The 14,888-nt window shown below is 37.6% G+C and overlaps 2 protein-coding genes across 2 annotated transcripts in view; one reads left to right on the top strand and one right to left on the bottom strand.

The window, feature by feature from the left end:
- Window positions 1–281: 281 nt before the first annotated feature.
- On the bottom strand, window positions 282–2,069 carry nop16 (NOP16 nucleolar protein homolog (yeast)). Its single transcript, XM_065287339.1, has 5 exons — window positions 1,872–2,069; window positions 1,559–1,667; window positions 1,401–1,467; window positions 973–1,079; window positions 282–882 (listed from the first exon to the last, which is right to left on the bottom strand). The coding sequence occupies exons 1-5, from the start codon at window positions 1,976–1,978 to the stop codon at window positions 745–747; spliced, it is 528 nt and encodes a 175-aa protein (XP_065143411.1). The 5' UTR covers window positions 1,979–2,069; the 3' UTR covers window positions 282–744.
- Window positions 2,070–2,832: 763 nt separating this feature from the next.
- The window catches only part of grk6 (G protein-coupled receptor kinase 6), a 63,893-nt gene continuing 51,837 nt past the window's right edge, over window positions 2,833–14,888 (top strand). Inside the window, exon 1 of the mRNA XM_065287340.2 lies at window positions 2,833–3,083. Coding sequence (XP_065143412.1) covers window positions 3,032–3,083 — 52 coding nt within the window. The 5' untranslated portion in view covers window positions 2,833–3,031. The remainder of the gene's footprint in view (window positions 3,084–14,888) is intronic.

The raw sequence follows: 14,888 nt of genomic DNA on the forward strand, positions 1-14,888 counted from the left end.
GTTAGATAACTCAGACAAACTTCTTTTCATTTCCAATTATGATTTAGGCTTAAACAGGAGGTTGTTTTGAAGTTGTACTTAACAGGCTCTCTTACCTTTGAAATTGATTTGGTCTGCTTATGCAAGTGGAGTGAATTACCATAAAGAAGAGCTAGTAACACAAAGAAAGGATTATATTAAATTCATCACATTTTCAGAGTTTGAAACAGTACGGCTGAATTTAAATTAAACCCTATAGCTTTAAAATGCCTCTACAGATGCCATTTTTATTTTTGAAATGGTTTACTTTTCTGTTGGGGCTTGACAATTTGCCATGCTGATTTTCTAACAGTCAGAACTTTCATACATTTGATGTAACTGGAAAAGCAGTTTAGACACAAACATCAATGTTATCAGATTTTTGTCTAATGCTTTTTATTAAACATCATGGGACACCAACGTGTCCTATTCATGAAAAGTTCCCTCTCTAAATTGCATTATATCAAAGGGTCGGTTATTGCATTAAATTTATTTCTTGGGTCTAAATGTGTGCATTTTTATGTCAACACAATCTTCAAATTCCTTACACACATCAGGCATATTCACATTTACAAGATGAAAATACAGAACTCGAATGTTAACATGTTACTGATTACACAACAGTAGAAATCAATGTTTACACTTCTCACAACACCAAACATACAATAATGTTCTGGCTGTCAACTTGAAAAGTTAATAAGTCCTTATAAAACAGTTTATGAAACATCACGCAGACTTCTGTGTCTTCAGTGATGCAATAAATGCAGCATATTCCTCAGGATGACACCGCTTGTAAAACTCCACTTTACGTTTGATCTGTTTTGGTGTGTCCTGATAGTAATTCTTCTCATCTCTTGCCATTGCCTGGTATGATGATAAAACAAATCATTAAGCATCACATGTACACCAATTTGACATTTATTTTGGTAATAAACATGTACAGTTATCTCATACCTTGTAATTCTCATTGTGTTCCCTCACCATATGCTGTACATATTCAATCATATCTGTGGAACACGTTGCTCGGCTATTTCCCCGTTGACTGGCCTCTGCTTCCATTTCTGTAAGAAGGTCAAATGATTATGTTTGGTTGATTGTTTATTTGTAGAAGTGTTTAATATTTTACATCCCTGCTGGTTTCACAACATTTTGGACAGGGGAAATTATGGTAAAGGCAATAATACAATGCAACCTGGACAAGGAAAATGAAACGCTTTCTGTGTTTAATGTTCTTGACGTTAAAAAAACGTGTATATACACAATGACACAAAATATTATAAATGTTTGTCTATTAAAACACATGAGCATGTTCTGGTCCCTCAGTTTATGGAGTCATCATTTCATGTGTTTGGGTTTGAAACCACACTATTTGGATAGCTCACCTTTTATTACATAGGGTTTCAATGGTACATCTGCCTCCATTGGTTCGTCTTCTTCTTCCATGTTATGCTACAGCATTAAAACACAACAGGCTATGATTAATAATAACGCAGATGTATACAATCACAATGCACAGTAGAAATATGAAGTTGAAACTTGCCTGTTTGTTTTTAATGGGAAGAATGCCCTTTTTCCCTATTAACAGCCCCATGTCTTGAAGATTTTGCTTTGGTGTTTTCTGGTCATCCCAAGCCTTACGGATCTGAGCACTTTAACCACGCATGATAACCAGATTACATGATTGTAAACGACAACACATGATGTTGCATATGATAGAAGGGTAGTATTTTAACTATTTCAAGTAATAACTAAAGATTATTCGGAATTAACTTAATTATTTGTTAATAAGGTAACATAAGCCAAATAAACAAACCGTTTTAGTGTATGATGTAGAGGTATATAGTTATACGTACCATTCAATTTTCGGTTTATACTTTCTCTGGAACTGCTTCTTAAGCTTCTTTTTATTCGTATTGTAATTAAATGTGTTACGATTACGAGATTTCTTGAGTTTACCCATTACTATATAATAAACTGAAACAACAGGACTGTAAACTATCCTACGTTCACCACGAGGAAATACGGAAATATTCACTTCTTCTCTGTCTGTAATGGCGAATCACACACTGACAGAATTTTATATCGCCACCTGCTGGAGACCAATAACGTTCATATAAAAACAATTGTTATCTCAACATTTTTATTTTATTTATATTATTAGTAATATTTATGGTGTATATATATATAAATAATTTTTATTTAGGTTATTTATTTACATTTTATATAAATTATTTAGAAATACTTATTTACTTCTACGTATTATACTGGTAATAATTATTTTAAAAACAAAGTTCCACATCTACCGACTTTACCTCTAGATGGGGCTGTATACTAAGGTATTATCAATTCACGACCAATTACATTAGGTTATTTTAATACACACTTTAATGTCATGAATTGCATTGTGAGAGCAAATATATGACGTGTTAAACATAAAACCATTCAAATAAAAAAAATTAAACAAGAGGTTGAGTCGATTGGTTCAAAATGTAGTCAGTTGTAAAGATCGTTTATGCACCTTGAATGACAACTGTTTTGTTTATGATAGTTGAGTTATCAATAAAAAAAAAAGTAAAACACGTAGTCGAATTGTGAAATGATAATTATACTATGGCAAAGGTAGATCACGTGATATTCGTCAGCTACTCTATCCTGACGTCAATGTTGTCTTATAAATATTCATGAATCTCTGCGTAAGAGGAGGACGCTTATTGCGCGCCACAGACGCTCGCAGTAGGTTACCAAGCAACGTCACCACGACATATTAATATTCATGACTCGAGCCTTCGCCATAGTAAAGATCGGTGCTCTATCTACGCAAGGCTGACCGAAGCTTCTGGGCGGAGAATCAGAAGAGCGAAACGGCGGAGCAGAGAGTCACTCAGGGTTAATAATATTCCGCCGTGGGGGGGAGCGGGGGAGGATATACACATACATACATACATACATACATACACACTGCCAACCCGGCGACGAGGTTGGGCCTGCGGTGCCTGCCTACAACCCAGGAAATATGGAGCTCGAGAATATCGTGGCCAACACTGTTTTGTTGAAGGCGAGAGAAGGTAAGACATGATACTGTCACTTTATACAGCTCCAATCTTCAAACGCCGCGCTATCTAGCTAGATATAATGGGGATTCCCCTATAGGAAGTTAGGCCAAAAAAGACTAAAACAGTGCAGTAAATGTAAGGCTTTGTGATGCTTCAGCATTTACGAATCGACTCGAACGGGAGAATTAAACGTTGGTCATAATGCGTTGTTCAGCGTCTGCTTTTCTGCGCTCCTAACCTTGACTAATAGAGATGTAGCCTGTCAATCAAAATAAATAAATAAATCACACCATTGTCTGTCTGTGTTCGTTTATGTCAAAGGCCTGTTTGATTTTTATGACGTTTTTGAGAGTCTTGTTTAAATGAGAAGCGATAAACGCCGCTGTCTTTGGGCTAATGCACTGACATTAAGTGCTGTTGTATATTGACAGCAGTCATTACTGTATGTGTGCTCGAGATAAGAGACTGCATCTCTGAATGAACACACTGTTATAATCATGGTCTCATTGATGCTGTCAGCATCGTTTGTTTGAGGACAGTCTAGTGAGCTGCCTACCCCGGAATCATGTCTGTGTTTCAGACATTTTTCTGCAGGTCCTGTATTTGAATGAAAACAAAGTTAACTTTTAGTATGACTATGTTAGTTGTAAGGACATCTGTACACTAGTGTGCTTCTCATTAATGACAAAATACGCATTTAAAACTTACAGTCTCTTACTTCCGCCAATAGGGCTCAACGATTTTTGTGACCTCAGTCAGCATTTTAGATTCTCATCAATGTCATTGGCTATTCTAAAAGGGGAGGAGCCACATACTTTGCCCCGCCTTAACTTCCTGTTTTAATGGCAATTTTGGCTGCATCCCAAAGCGCTAAAATGCTGCCTTCGGAAGCAGCAATCCAAGGCATCAAGGCATGTTCTAATCTAATGTTAGGTTTACTTCCTGTCTCCTGAGGTACCTTCAATGTCCTGTCCCATAATTCTGTACGTGGGCGTGCACAGGGAATGTGATTGGTCAAGCTTGGTCGAGTTCGAAAAATAAAATGGCGTTAAAGAAAGCCACTGGTGCACGGTTTTAGCGTAAAGTTATATTTTTACTTTTTACACATTTTATTTGCATTTCTAGCGAGAAATTTGTATGGTAGTTTGCAAATATGTGACCCGTCACGGAAACCAGGGACATAAGTCGGCAGCACAAGTTTCGAGAAAATGAGAAACAAAGTTTTTCTTGTCAAAATTTGTGATTTTTGTTTTATTGCAGAATCTGTTAGTTGAGATCACGAAGAAGCCTCTCCATGTTTGAGATAGCAGTTTATGTATATTTAAAAGCGTACATTTTGCGGTTAAAATAGGCTTGTTTTTCTGTAGATTCTAGCGTGCAGCTGGGGGCGTCATTGTCTGTGTGTATATTTACATACTGGATAAGCTTGTGTTTTCGCCTCCGCCCCCAAAGGGAACAGCGTGATTACTGAATAAGGATAGTTCGCCAAAAACTGAAAATAATGTCATTAATGACTTACCCTTATGTCGTTCTAAACTCGGTAGACCTCCGTTCATCTTCGGAACACAGTTTAAGATGTTTTAACTTTAGATTTAGTCCGATAGCTTTCTGTCTCCTTCATTGAAAATCTATGTATGGTTTCCATGTCCAGAAAGGTAATAAAAACATCATCAAAGTAGTCCATGTGACATCAGTGGGTCAGTAAGATTGTGTTGAAGCATCGAAAATACAGTTTGGTCCAAAATAGCAAGAATTACGACTTTATTCAGCATTGTCTTCTCTTCCGGCTCGAGTGTGAAGTCACGTGACTGTAGTGACGCGGCTGCCCTGTTCCTCAGACATGTTTGCTTAGTTTTATTTATTTTTTTCAAACTTATAGCGTGCGTCTCCCCAGACTGTAAATGAAGCTCGGGCGCACAAAACAAAAGAAATATAGAAGAAGCTGGGGCGGAACAAATAACAGTCAGCCGCATCGTACGTCACTGACTTTATGGGGCGCCGCATCGTACGTCACTGACTTTATGGGGCGCCGCAGTCGGATGACGTCAAAGTACCGCGACTCGCTCTCGCTGTACTTTGACGTCTTGCAGCATAGCATGAGTCCAAACACACAGAAGTTACACAGAGATCGTTGTATTCTTTATATAATTGGCTACATGTTTTGTCTATCAATATTTTCCATGAAGTCATTGGCTGATGGAGGAACGAGCGAGCGATTGGTAACATCTCTAAAGGACTTCACGTTTTCGACGGTGCTGTTTTTGGATTATCTGTTATACTACCTCCCTATTTTAAATACAAACTTTGAAGGCGGGTTCATGTGTTTAACGGAACGTAAATACCGGAGTGTAATCTGATATACCCATACATGTTACGATGTAAATAGTCCTCAGATTGTATATTATATTGTATTACCAGAAGTTCATGCGAAATCTGATGTAAACAATAGACTATATATCTATATTTCATGGATTATACGCATTTGTGGACAAAAATCATTGGATGATTCACACATCTGAAACAGACTGGATTCGACTTGTGATCCCCACAAAGGTAAAAAGAGTCATGTTTATTTTTGCATTTTGTCATTTGGACTTCTGTAATAAAATACTATATATGATGCTAGAACATCTGTATCTCAAAACGGCTTTACAGGGGGTATGGCTTAGCTAAATGAGATGTAAATGAGCCCTATTGTCTCTCCAGCCAGGGAAAAGGGAAAGTGTTAACTTTTTTCTTTCTCAAATTTCTCAGCATTCTCTTTCTTGAATGTGTTACATTCAAATGGCCACAACTTCTCCAAATCTTATCAGATTTCCATGTGTTACACATCGTTGGAAAGCTTAGAAACTGCACTTTCAGAATCTATGAATAACTCAAAATGCCCAGATCCGACTTGTGTCCCTACTTTCCATGACTGGTCACATATTTGATTAGTTATCACAAAGACTAGTTATTGCTCTTTTTTAGACAGAATTACGTTATGCTGCATAAGAAGTCTGTCCGAATGCGTTTCTCTGAACTGCCTTTATGCCTCCGAAGTTATTGCCTCACGACGCCTCGTTCAGACAGCCAGCAATGTTGTCGCTGTGTGTCGCCCGTCTCTTTTAATGAGGCGTTTCTAAATCCGCTTGTCATAAACAAATGGGTACCATCCACTCCAGTAACTGATGAGAGAAGGATGACGTGAACACCAGTGCTTCGTTCTCATTGTTAGTCGTTCCCAAAATTCGCTCAACATTTGCATAAAGTTAAACTTTTCTTAACTTTTTTTGCGTCGCTGGACATGTCCATACAGTCGCCAACGGTCACTTGCACTCGTGCCGCCGGAAGTCGCCAGGTTTCCATTGAAATTAATGAGATTGCGTCGCTCTGCTACTGCTGGTCGCTGGCTGTCTGAATGGGGCGTGAGGCAGCGAGGCAACAAGTCAGTTTGTGCATGAAGGCCAGGAAACGCATTCGGACAGCCTTCATAGGCAGCGTAATGGAATTCTCTTTGAAATTTAAATAGAGAGCGCCTTTGTGATAACTAATCCCATATTTTAAAGCTACAATACTAATTTCTCACTAGAAATGCAATCAAAAGGTGTAAAAAGTAAAAAAAAACTTTATTTACACAGGGCTAGCAAAATCGCTAGCTCGACGTCCCGGGGCTATTGCGAATTCCTGTCAGGCTACCAAAATGTATGTCCGCCCTGCCTGTCGGACTATCTTATGGAGGAAAAAATATTTGAATGTTTTTGCATTCACTTAGATTTAGTTAGGTAATTATATTGTATGTAATTCTGCGTCGTATTGTCAGTCATTACTATCCTCACGTAACAAGTGAAACTGTCAGGAATGGAAGTGAAAGCATAACTTAACCTATTATTCCTTTAGTGTGCCCATCTGATATGTGAGCACTCCTGCACACGCTTCTCCCGCCTCCGCTCTTCACCAGAACCCGCTTGCTCTTGTGCTCAACAAAAAAGCGCAAACTCAAGTAATTTAAAAAAATAACAGTCATTGCGTTTTTAAAGACTAACATTGTTTTAGCGTTTCTTTTTTCTCTTTCTTGGCCGCCATTTTATTTTTTCAAACATGATCAGGCTTGACCAATCACATTCTCAGCGCATGCACACGCACGCACACAAGTTGTGGAACATTGAAGGCAGCGAAGGATACATCTATGTCAACCTGATGAAGCTATCTCAGAAGACAGGAGGAAAGCGAGGCGGTCACCTTTTCCACGTGGTTTTAGACGTGAAATGTAAACAAATGAGCATATGTGCTTGGCCATTTTGGTGGGTGCTCGAGCCCAGCCCTGGAGCACCCATGGGATCGCCGCCTATGTGCATGCTGTAGCACTTCCATCTGTAAAACAACTAGGGATTAACCGATAGGATTTTTGGGCCGATACCGATTTAAACAGACAACTTCTGTCCGATACTGATATTAAACACTTATATACAATACTATACAGTTGGTCTATTATCTAGTTTATTTCTGCATCAAATTATTTTTACTGAACATGTATTGGATCTAATTAACATTCAACTGACCAACATAATAAGAGAGGCACAAATTAAGCTAAAACAAATGTAATAAGACAACATGACAACGTTCAAAGGTGGTTTTTGCTATTCAGCATTTCTTTTATTAACAACATTAACACATTTTTTACATATTATGGATTTCTTTAATAAACATAAATAATGCCAGTGCTATTGCTTTAAACAGAGTATAAATATTGCTACTTCAAAAAAAGTTGGACTTCTTTTCCTCTACTAAAGTGCAGTCTGTTTCTTTCATTGTCCAAGGTATTCTGTCTGTGCTTAAGGGCGATTTATAGTCGTGCGTAGGTCCTACGGCGTAGCAGCGACGGCGTAGGTTCCGCGTCGGTTTTCATTTATACTTGTGCGTCGCCGTCCGCGTCGACGTGCAAACACACGCGAAACTGCTGGTTGGCAGTAATCACGCGTGTAACCACAGTAGCAGCAGAAGTCGTCAGAGAAGAAGAAGCTAAGCAAGTTAACCCACAAACGAAGAAGAAATAGCAACTTGTTGTGTATAATTTGAGAAGACCAGGGGTGTATTCCATAAAGCAGGGTTAACTTACCATCAGATTAACCCCGAACTTTGGGTTGATCAACCCCAAACTTGCTTACTCGGGGTATGTCGGTTCCAAAACACAGTTTAAGAGTTAGGTCAATCAACTCGCTGAAAGTAACCCAGAGTTAACGCGCGCTCACGGTAACAACATAAAGGCATTGTCAATGGATCGCAGATTTCACGAGTCACCATGGAAACGTCAGAGAACTTAAAAGTTTTTAAATGAGAAATAACATTATAAATTAATATTTTCTGGCAAAATCAACGTTTTATAATCGGCTTAGAAGTGCGTGATTACAAAACAGATCAAATTAATTAATTAAATAATTAATACGAACCCATTTTACCCCATTTAAGTCCAATATTATATGTGTCTCAACGAAAATACACACAATTTTATTTAAAATAATCTAAAACAATCTAAAATAATTAATATAGTCAAAATAATCATAGATTTTATATATGATTGTAAACATATGAATTATGAATATATTTTCCCCTGTGAAAAGTAACAATGGTTTTACTACAGTAAAAAACATGGTTACTACAACTATACACCAATAAAACCATGGTTAATTTCATAAGAGTTGTGGCACATAAAGTGCAAATACATCATAAGGCTTATTTAAAGTTTTTTTTTTTTTTTTAGATATGATTGTATTGTGTAGGCATAAAATGCACTATGATAATATTCACTATATTGTACTTATTTTACTTCTGCTCCTTTGGGTGACCCTGTTTAGTTTTAGGACTTTCCTTGTATGACACTGTGTCACCATCTTTTTTAACATTTACTGATAGCTGATAGATTAATGCACCCTCTTTTAATTGTAAAGCTTCCTTACAGTCCTTACAGATTTTCAATAATGTTGTGTAATGCTTTTCATTACACTACACTAAGAATGATCATTCATTTGCATTGGACGATTAGGATCTGCTGTGACAGAATTGGAGAATAGAAATGTTACATTAGTGTCAATAGTAACATGCTGTAATATATGTCCTGTATCATCTAATATATGCAAATATCTCAATTTCCCTTTGCTCAAAAATGATAGCTCAGGAAAGCAGCTACAAAAGGTCAATTTTAAAGAAATAAAGGTGATTTAGAAAAACACCAACTATAGATCAAATGTAGAGAGAGGGCTAAGGATCTGAAGTGCATGTTTAAGAAATAAATATTATACTATGAAATATATATTTATAATTTCATTTCATTGTGTACATGATTCTAACTGATATAATAGAAAATCTCTGACCACTATGCCATGTCTGTGATTCAATGGTGTTTCACCTAATGAAGTCTGTGCTTCACCTGTGTCACTATGTGGGTCAGTGTTAAATCATGCCTGTGCTTCATGGGTGTCATTCTGTGGGCCAGGTCAGATGCACATGCCTATCAGAGACTGCAGGCAGGGGTAAATTCTATCCCTCAGTAATTATTATTATGATAGGCATCATGTGTTTCTATTTGTTATATCCATTTACTGTAACATTGCCACATTGTCACTTAAGTAACATAGGTTAAGATTCATTAATGACAATGTATTTGCACACACATTTATTATAACTTTAGATTCATCTCAAATTATCTAGTAAGTGAAAGATGAGGTTATTTATGAATTGACAAAATTGATATGGAAATGTACTTTATTGTTAACATTAATTAACTGATGGAATTATGTTTCATACATCAACTGATATTTGGAGATATATTACTAATGAACATAATTAAATGTATAGTATTTAGTCCGAACACAAATATGAATAAATTTTTAATTAAATTTAATTAATAATAAAATTTATAGTAATTAGTCCAATCACCAATAACAATCCATGTTATTAAAAAAATAGTTTCTTTAAAAAAAATTCATATCACACATTTTTTAAGACAGCAATAAATATTCGCGACTGTAAATATAATAAAATAAAATAAATGCTTTAACATTGTAATATTATGCAAAATATATGCTTCCACGCCCGCTGTACGCTCGTCATAAGTGCACGCATGCGCAGACTTCCTCCGAAGCCTCGTTTTATTAACTAAAATGAACTTACCCTGCAACATAACCTGCTCCGGAGCAGGTTATCTTCAGAGAGTCAGTTGCTATGGTTACTTACATAACCCGAAAGTTACCTCCGTTTTTGGAACCGAAAGCAGAGGTTATCCGCTTACTTACTCCTAAACTTACCCGGGTAAGCCACATAACCAGCTTTCTGGAATACACCCCAGCAATGATGGAAGTAAATAAACAGCGACTTATGTTGCAGTTTGAGTTAAATCACTCCTCAACTTGGCTCATCTTTGTTTTCACCGTCTCAACCGGAAATACCTATGACGCAGTTTTTTTACCTGACGGGAGGGGTTCTGGTGGACCAATCACAGAGCTTGCGGTCCGCGTAGAGCCGACGCGCTGTTAGGAATTTTGTGAGGTGCGCGTCAGGCTACGCAGAGCTACGCACAGGCTACGGATAGCCTACGCCGTAGCTATGGCGTAGCACTTACGCACGACTATAAATCGCCCTTTAAGTATAGTGCACACCAGAACATTAAATCATTTTAATTGAACAACAGACATGCAACTGATTGCCTTTATGCAGTTAATTAATAAACAATCGGTATCGGAATTTTTTGTGCTATTGCCGATGTGCCAATGGTTTCAAATTCATCAAAAATCGGCCGATAAATATCGGCGGCCGATACATCGGTGAAACAACACTTGGAAATCTTTTTGGGGTTATAATGTTTCTAGCCACGCTGAAACGTGTTGTGATGGTGTACTGGTAGTGCAGATTAATAATTTTTCGCAAACTTGAGTGACCAAGATAGAATATCTTGCCTCATTGTTCTGCCCCCAAGTAGCGGGTCATCACTGATATCAGTTGCCTCCCCTTGCAAATAGCGCACTAACTCTGAGTCTGCTGGCCATTTGCGTTCACACAAACTTGAAGACATCTTGCTGTGCGAGATTGTAATTTTATATTTTTTATTTTTGTGACGTGCCCACCACCTCGGGTCGCACTTTACCACCGTGGTTGTGCTGGGTTTATGACAACCATCACAGCCCTAGATTTCATTCGGAACACATATAGATGGTACGGTAGCCACCACAGGACAAACATGGCGTTGTCTGAGACAACGTAGTAACAAAACACACTTTGTAGAGCAGTTTGTCTGTTTAGGGCTGCTGTAGAAACATGGCGCCACTAAATGGTGACTTTCATGTAAGGAGACCTGCAGTGTATGTAGATAAAAATGTCTCATTCTAAGGTAATAAAAATGTAAGGGTACCAATTGACTTTCATAGTACTTTTCAAAGCAAAACTTTTGCTTAGAAAGATTAAAGCAAAACTATGGAAGTCAGTGGATACCATCAACCATGTGCTTACAGTTGTCAGTGGTTAGTTATTGGTGATCAAAAAATTCTAACAGAGCTAGTGTTTTGATAGTTTTTAAAGGGGCAATGAAGCTGTCGATTTTATTGTTTTATACTGTTGTCTGAGGTCTACTTATGATGTTTTACAATCAAAAACATCACAAGCAATAAGTAATAGGCTATTTTGTAACATGTTTCTGATGTTGTCTGGAGAAATGAGTCATTTGAAGGGGCGGGCCGCATTGAAGACCTGGACATTAACGCCCACTGCTATGATTGGATAGCTAAAGATGATACACATAAATGACAATACGTATAGTAAAGTCTAAACAAAACTTTAAACTCGATGTGACTAAATTACCGTAAACAACACATTAATTGAGAATATAAACTGCGGCTGATAAGTCCTTCCTTATCACTAACTTTTATATTTCTATCGTTATATTACAGTTGTAATGTTAAGTGTTGTACGAATGTTACAACAGGACATATTAAGCGATCTCTAACAAAACAATGGTGAAACGTACTAACTTAGTAAAATGTTTTACTAACTGTGTATACTGTTGTGTCATCCTGGTCAAATCCAATATTAATGGTGCTTTTAATCACAGTCTCTCTCCAAATCCAGCATTGACTTGTGGCTTCTTTGAATGAATCCGCGGTACACAAAGTAAACAAACACTCCCCACGCGAGCTGGAACCTAAACCAAGCATTCCTAATGTTAGGTTCCAAGGTACGATTATACAGCGACTGTGTTCTTCCACAACCGAACATTCCGTTTTCATGGGTACTCATAACTGATCACCTCGTCAAAATAAAAGTCCTTCAGAAAAAATGTATTTAAAAATCATTTCAGTTACATTTGGCAATCTTTAAAGACATGTTTACTGATTGTTGAGACAATGCATACGTTTGCTTCGCCCCTGGCCCAAACATGTCACGTGAAGCCGTGGGCGGGGCTGCAAAAGTAGTTGTTGCCTTCTGGGTTTAGAGGAGGTGTTTAAATTCTAATCTGACATCACATTTCGGCACATTCCTGAACTTGGCTTGGTGCCAAAAAACTGTTATATTTCAGTAACAAGGATGTTTTTTTTAGTTTTGAAGCTTGCAGGATGTTCATTTAAGTATGATGACCTCTTATATAACACATTATCAAGTTAAAATTGATTTTTTGATTCACTGCCCCTTTACGTTTACACTCTTTTACAACCTTCAAATGGCTTTATTACACTTGTTCACATTAGGACTTTTTGTGCTTTACAAACACAGTTTCAGTTTAGTCATTATTGATTGCTTAATGTTTCTTCCTTTTTTAAGACTTCATCTTGACAGTAGCACTAGCATACATATTTTCTGGCTAGGGGTTATTTTTTATTTTCTTTTGACTATCAGAACAAAAGTTCTTTCTGGTTCTTGAATCTGATTGGCTAACAGCTCTTCCCAGACGTGGGGATGCTTAACGATTAATCACGATTAATCGTTAGCAGAATAAAAGTTTTTGTTTACATCATATATGTGTGTGAACTGTGTAAAATAACTTTGTATAAATAAATGTACACACATGCATGTATATGTTTTAGAAATGTTTGCATGTGTATATACATTTGTATATTTATGTATAATTTATATTATATATAAATATAAATACTTAATATATAAAAAAATTTTTCTTAAAATTATACATGAATGTGTTCATATTTATATATATACATATTTATTATACACAGTTTACACATATGTGATGTAAACAAAAACTTTTATTCTGCTAACGATTAATCACGATTAATTGTTAAAGCAACACTATGTAGTTTTTTTACCTTTAAATAATGTCTCTAAAATTATTTCAGTGATAGAACAACTTTTAACTGGACAAATTCTACTGTTGCTGCAACCTGAGCAGCCTCCTAGCTGCTACAAGCACACTCTGAAAGTGGCGGTGGAGGGTAGGAAACACAGCCCCGCCCCTCCCCCTGCCTGCAGAAGAGTGTCTGATCCCAGGCACTGTTGTGCTTTTCAACCACATGGGGGAGCTGTAAGTCATTTTTACATGGAAACTACATAGTGTTGCTTTAAGCATCCCTATATTGTACTGATAACATAACATTAACCGCTTCACCGCACTATAAGCACTGGCTTACTACACACTGGGACATTTGATGACTTACTTTCGCATGACCTGACTATTAAAACACGTGGTGTCACCATTGATATTTATAAGCATCACGCAGAAGCATCTTTCTGACTTATGAAAAAAACAGCTTACAATATAAAACACTTAATTATTCAGTTTTATGTATTACTGACAAGAACAAAGTCCAGTAATAAAGCGAGTGCTTGTAGTCATACCGTGTTAAGATAGAACATGGAAAATCAATAGTATATAAATATAGTTTTATTAACTTTTACCTCCCGCCAAAACAATAACATAAAGACTAGAGGTCGACCAATTTATCGCCCGGGCCAATAATTTGGCCGATTTTTGGCATATTTTAAAAAATCAGCTTTGGCCGATTTTGCGGCAAAATTAGGCCGATTAATAGGCAGGCATATCTGGCGGCACCTAAGCGTTGTTGTAGAACTCGTGACGCTGCCTCTTGCTGAGACTGTGGCTGTGTCCCAATTTAAAGGCTGCGACCTTCTAACCCCGGATTTCCACCGACTGCGGAGCGGCTGCAGATCAGCTCCGCTGCGTTACGTCTCCGCACTCTGCCGTCCGTCAATACCCACCAGTTCCATTTTTGTTGCAGAGTGGCTGCGTGCTGAAGTGACGAGGACTCATGAGGTCTCGCAAATTCACGTGATGATCGCGCGATACCTAGTTCTGTCTCTGCCCATTATGCCGTTGAATTATGACGTTTTTACAAACCAGCCCAAATCACAACACGAGATCTCGCGTAGACAGAGCAGTACATCAAATCCATCCAAAATTCAAAAAATAAGAAGGCTGCTAAAACATTTATATATGATTTATCTTTAATGTATTTATTTGAAACTCCCCTGGCTCTGTTCCTGTCTATTATTTGTTGTTTCTGTATTAATGACTTTATTTGTGTGTGTTTGTAATGTTTGTATTGCAAAGATTTAATTAAAAAAAACACGAGTTCTCGTGAATTCAGGTATGATCACGCGATAAAGTCATGGCTCCGCCTTGCGGAGCTGTCCGGCATCCGTCAAAAATAGAAGCTCTGCGCATTTGTGCCGGAGGGCTGCGGATGGCCGGAGCTGTGACGGATTTGGAGCGCAGTCAGTGGAAATACACACATTGACTTGAATGGAAACCGATTAACTCCGCAGCCGTTCCGCAGTCGGTGGAAATCTGGGGTAAGGATGTATTTTAAGGCCGATTGC

The sequence above is a fragment of the Paramisgurnus dabryanus genome, chromosome 18 (genome assembly GCF_030506205.2).
Source record: "Paramisgurnus dabryanus chromosome 18, PD_genome_1.1, whole genome shotgun sequence".
NCBI classification, from domain to species: Eukaryota; Metazoa; Chordata; class Actinopteri; order Cypriniformes; family Cobitidae; genus Paramisgurnus; species Paramisgurnus dabryanus.

Excerpts from the sequence above, each read along its gene's own strand:
- nop16 (XM_065287339.1), bottom strand. The coding sequence starts at position 1,978 with ATGGGTAAACTCAAGAAATCTCGTAATCGTAACACATTTAATTACAAT. Across the intron at positions 1,668-1,871 it reads TATAAACCGAAAATTGAATG|TGCTCAGATCCGTAAGGCTT; the intron begins GTACGTATAACT and ends GCGTGGTTAAAG. Across the intron at positions 1,468-1,558 it reads TTCCCATTAAAAACAAACAG|CATAACATGGAAGAAGAAGA; the intron begins GCAAGTTTCAAC and ends TTAATGCTGTAG.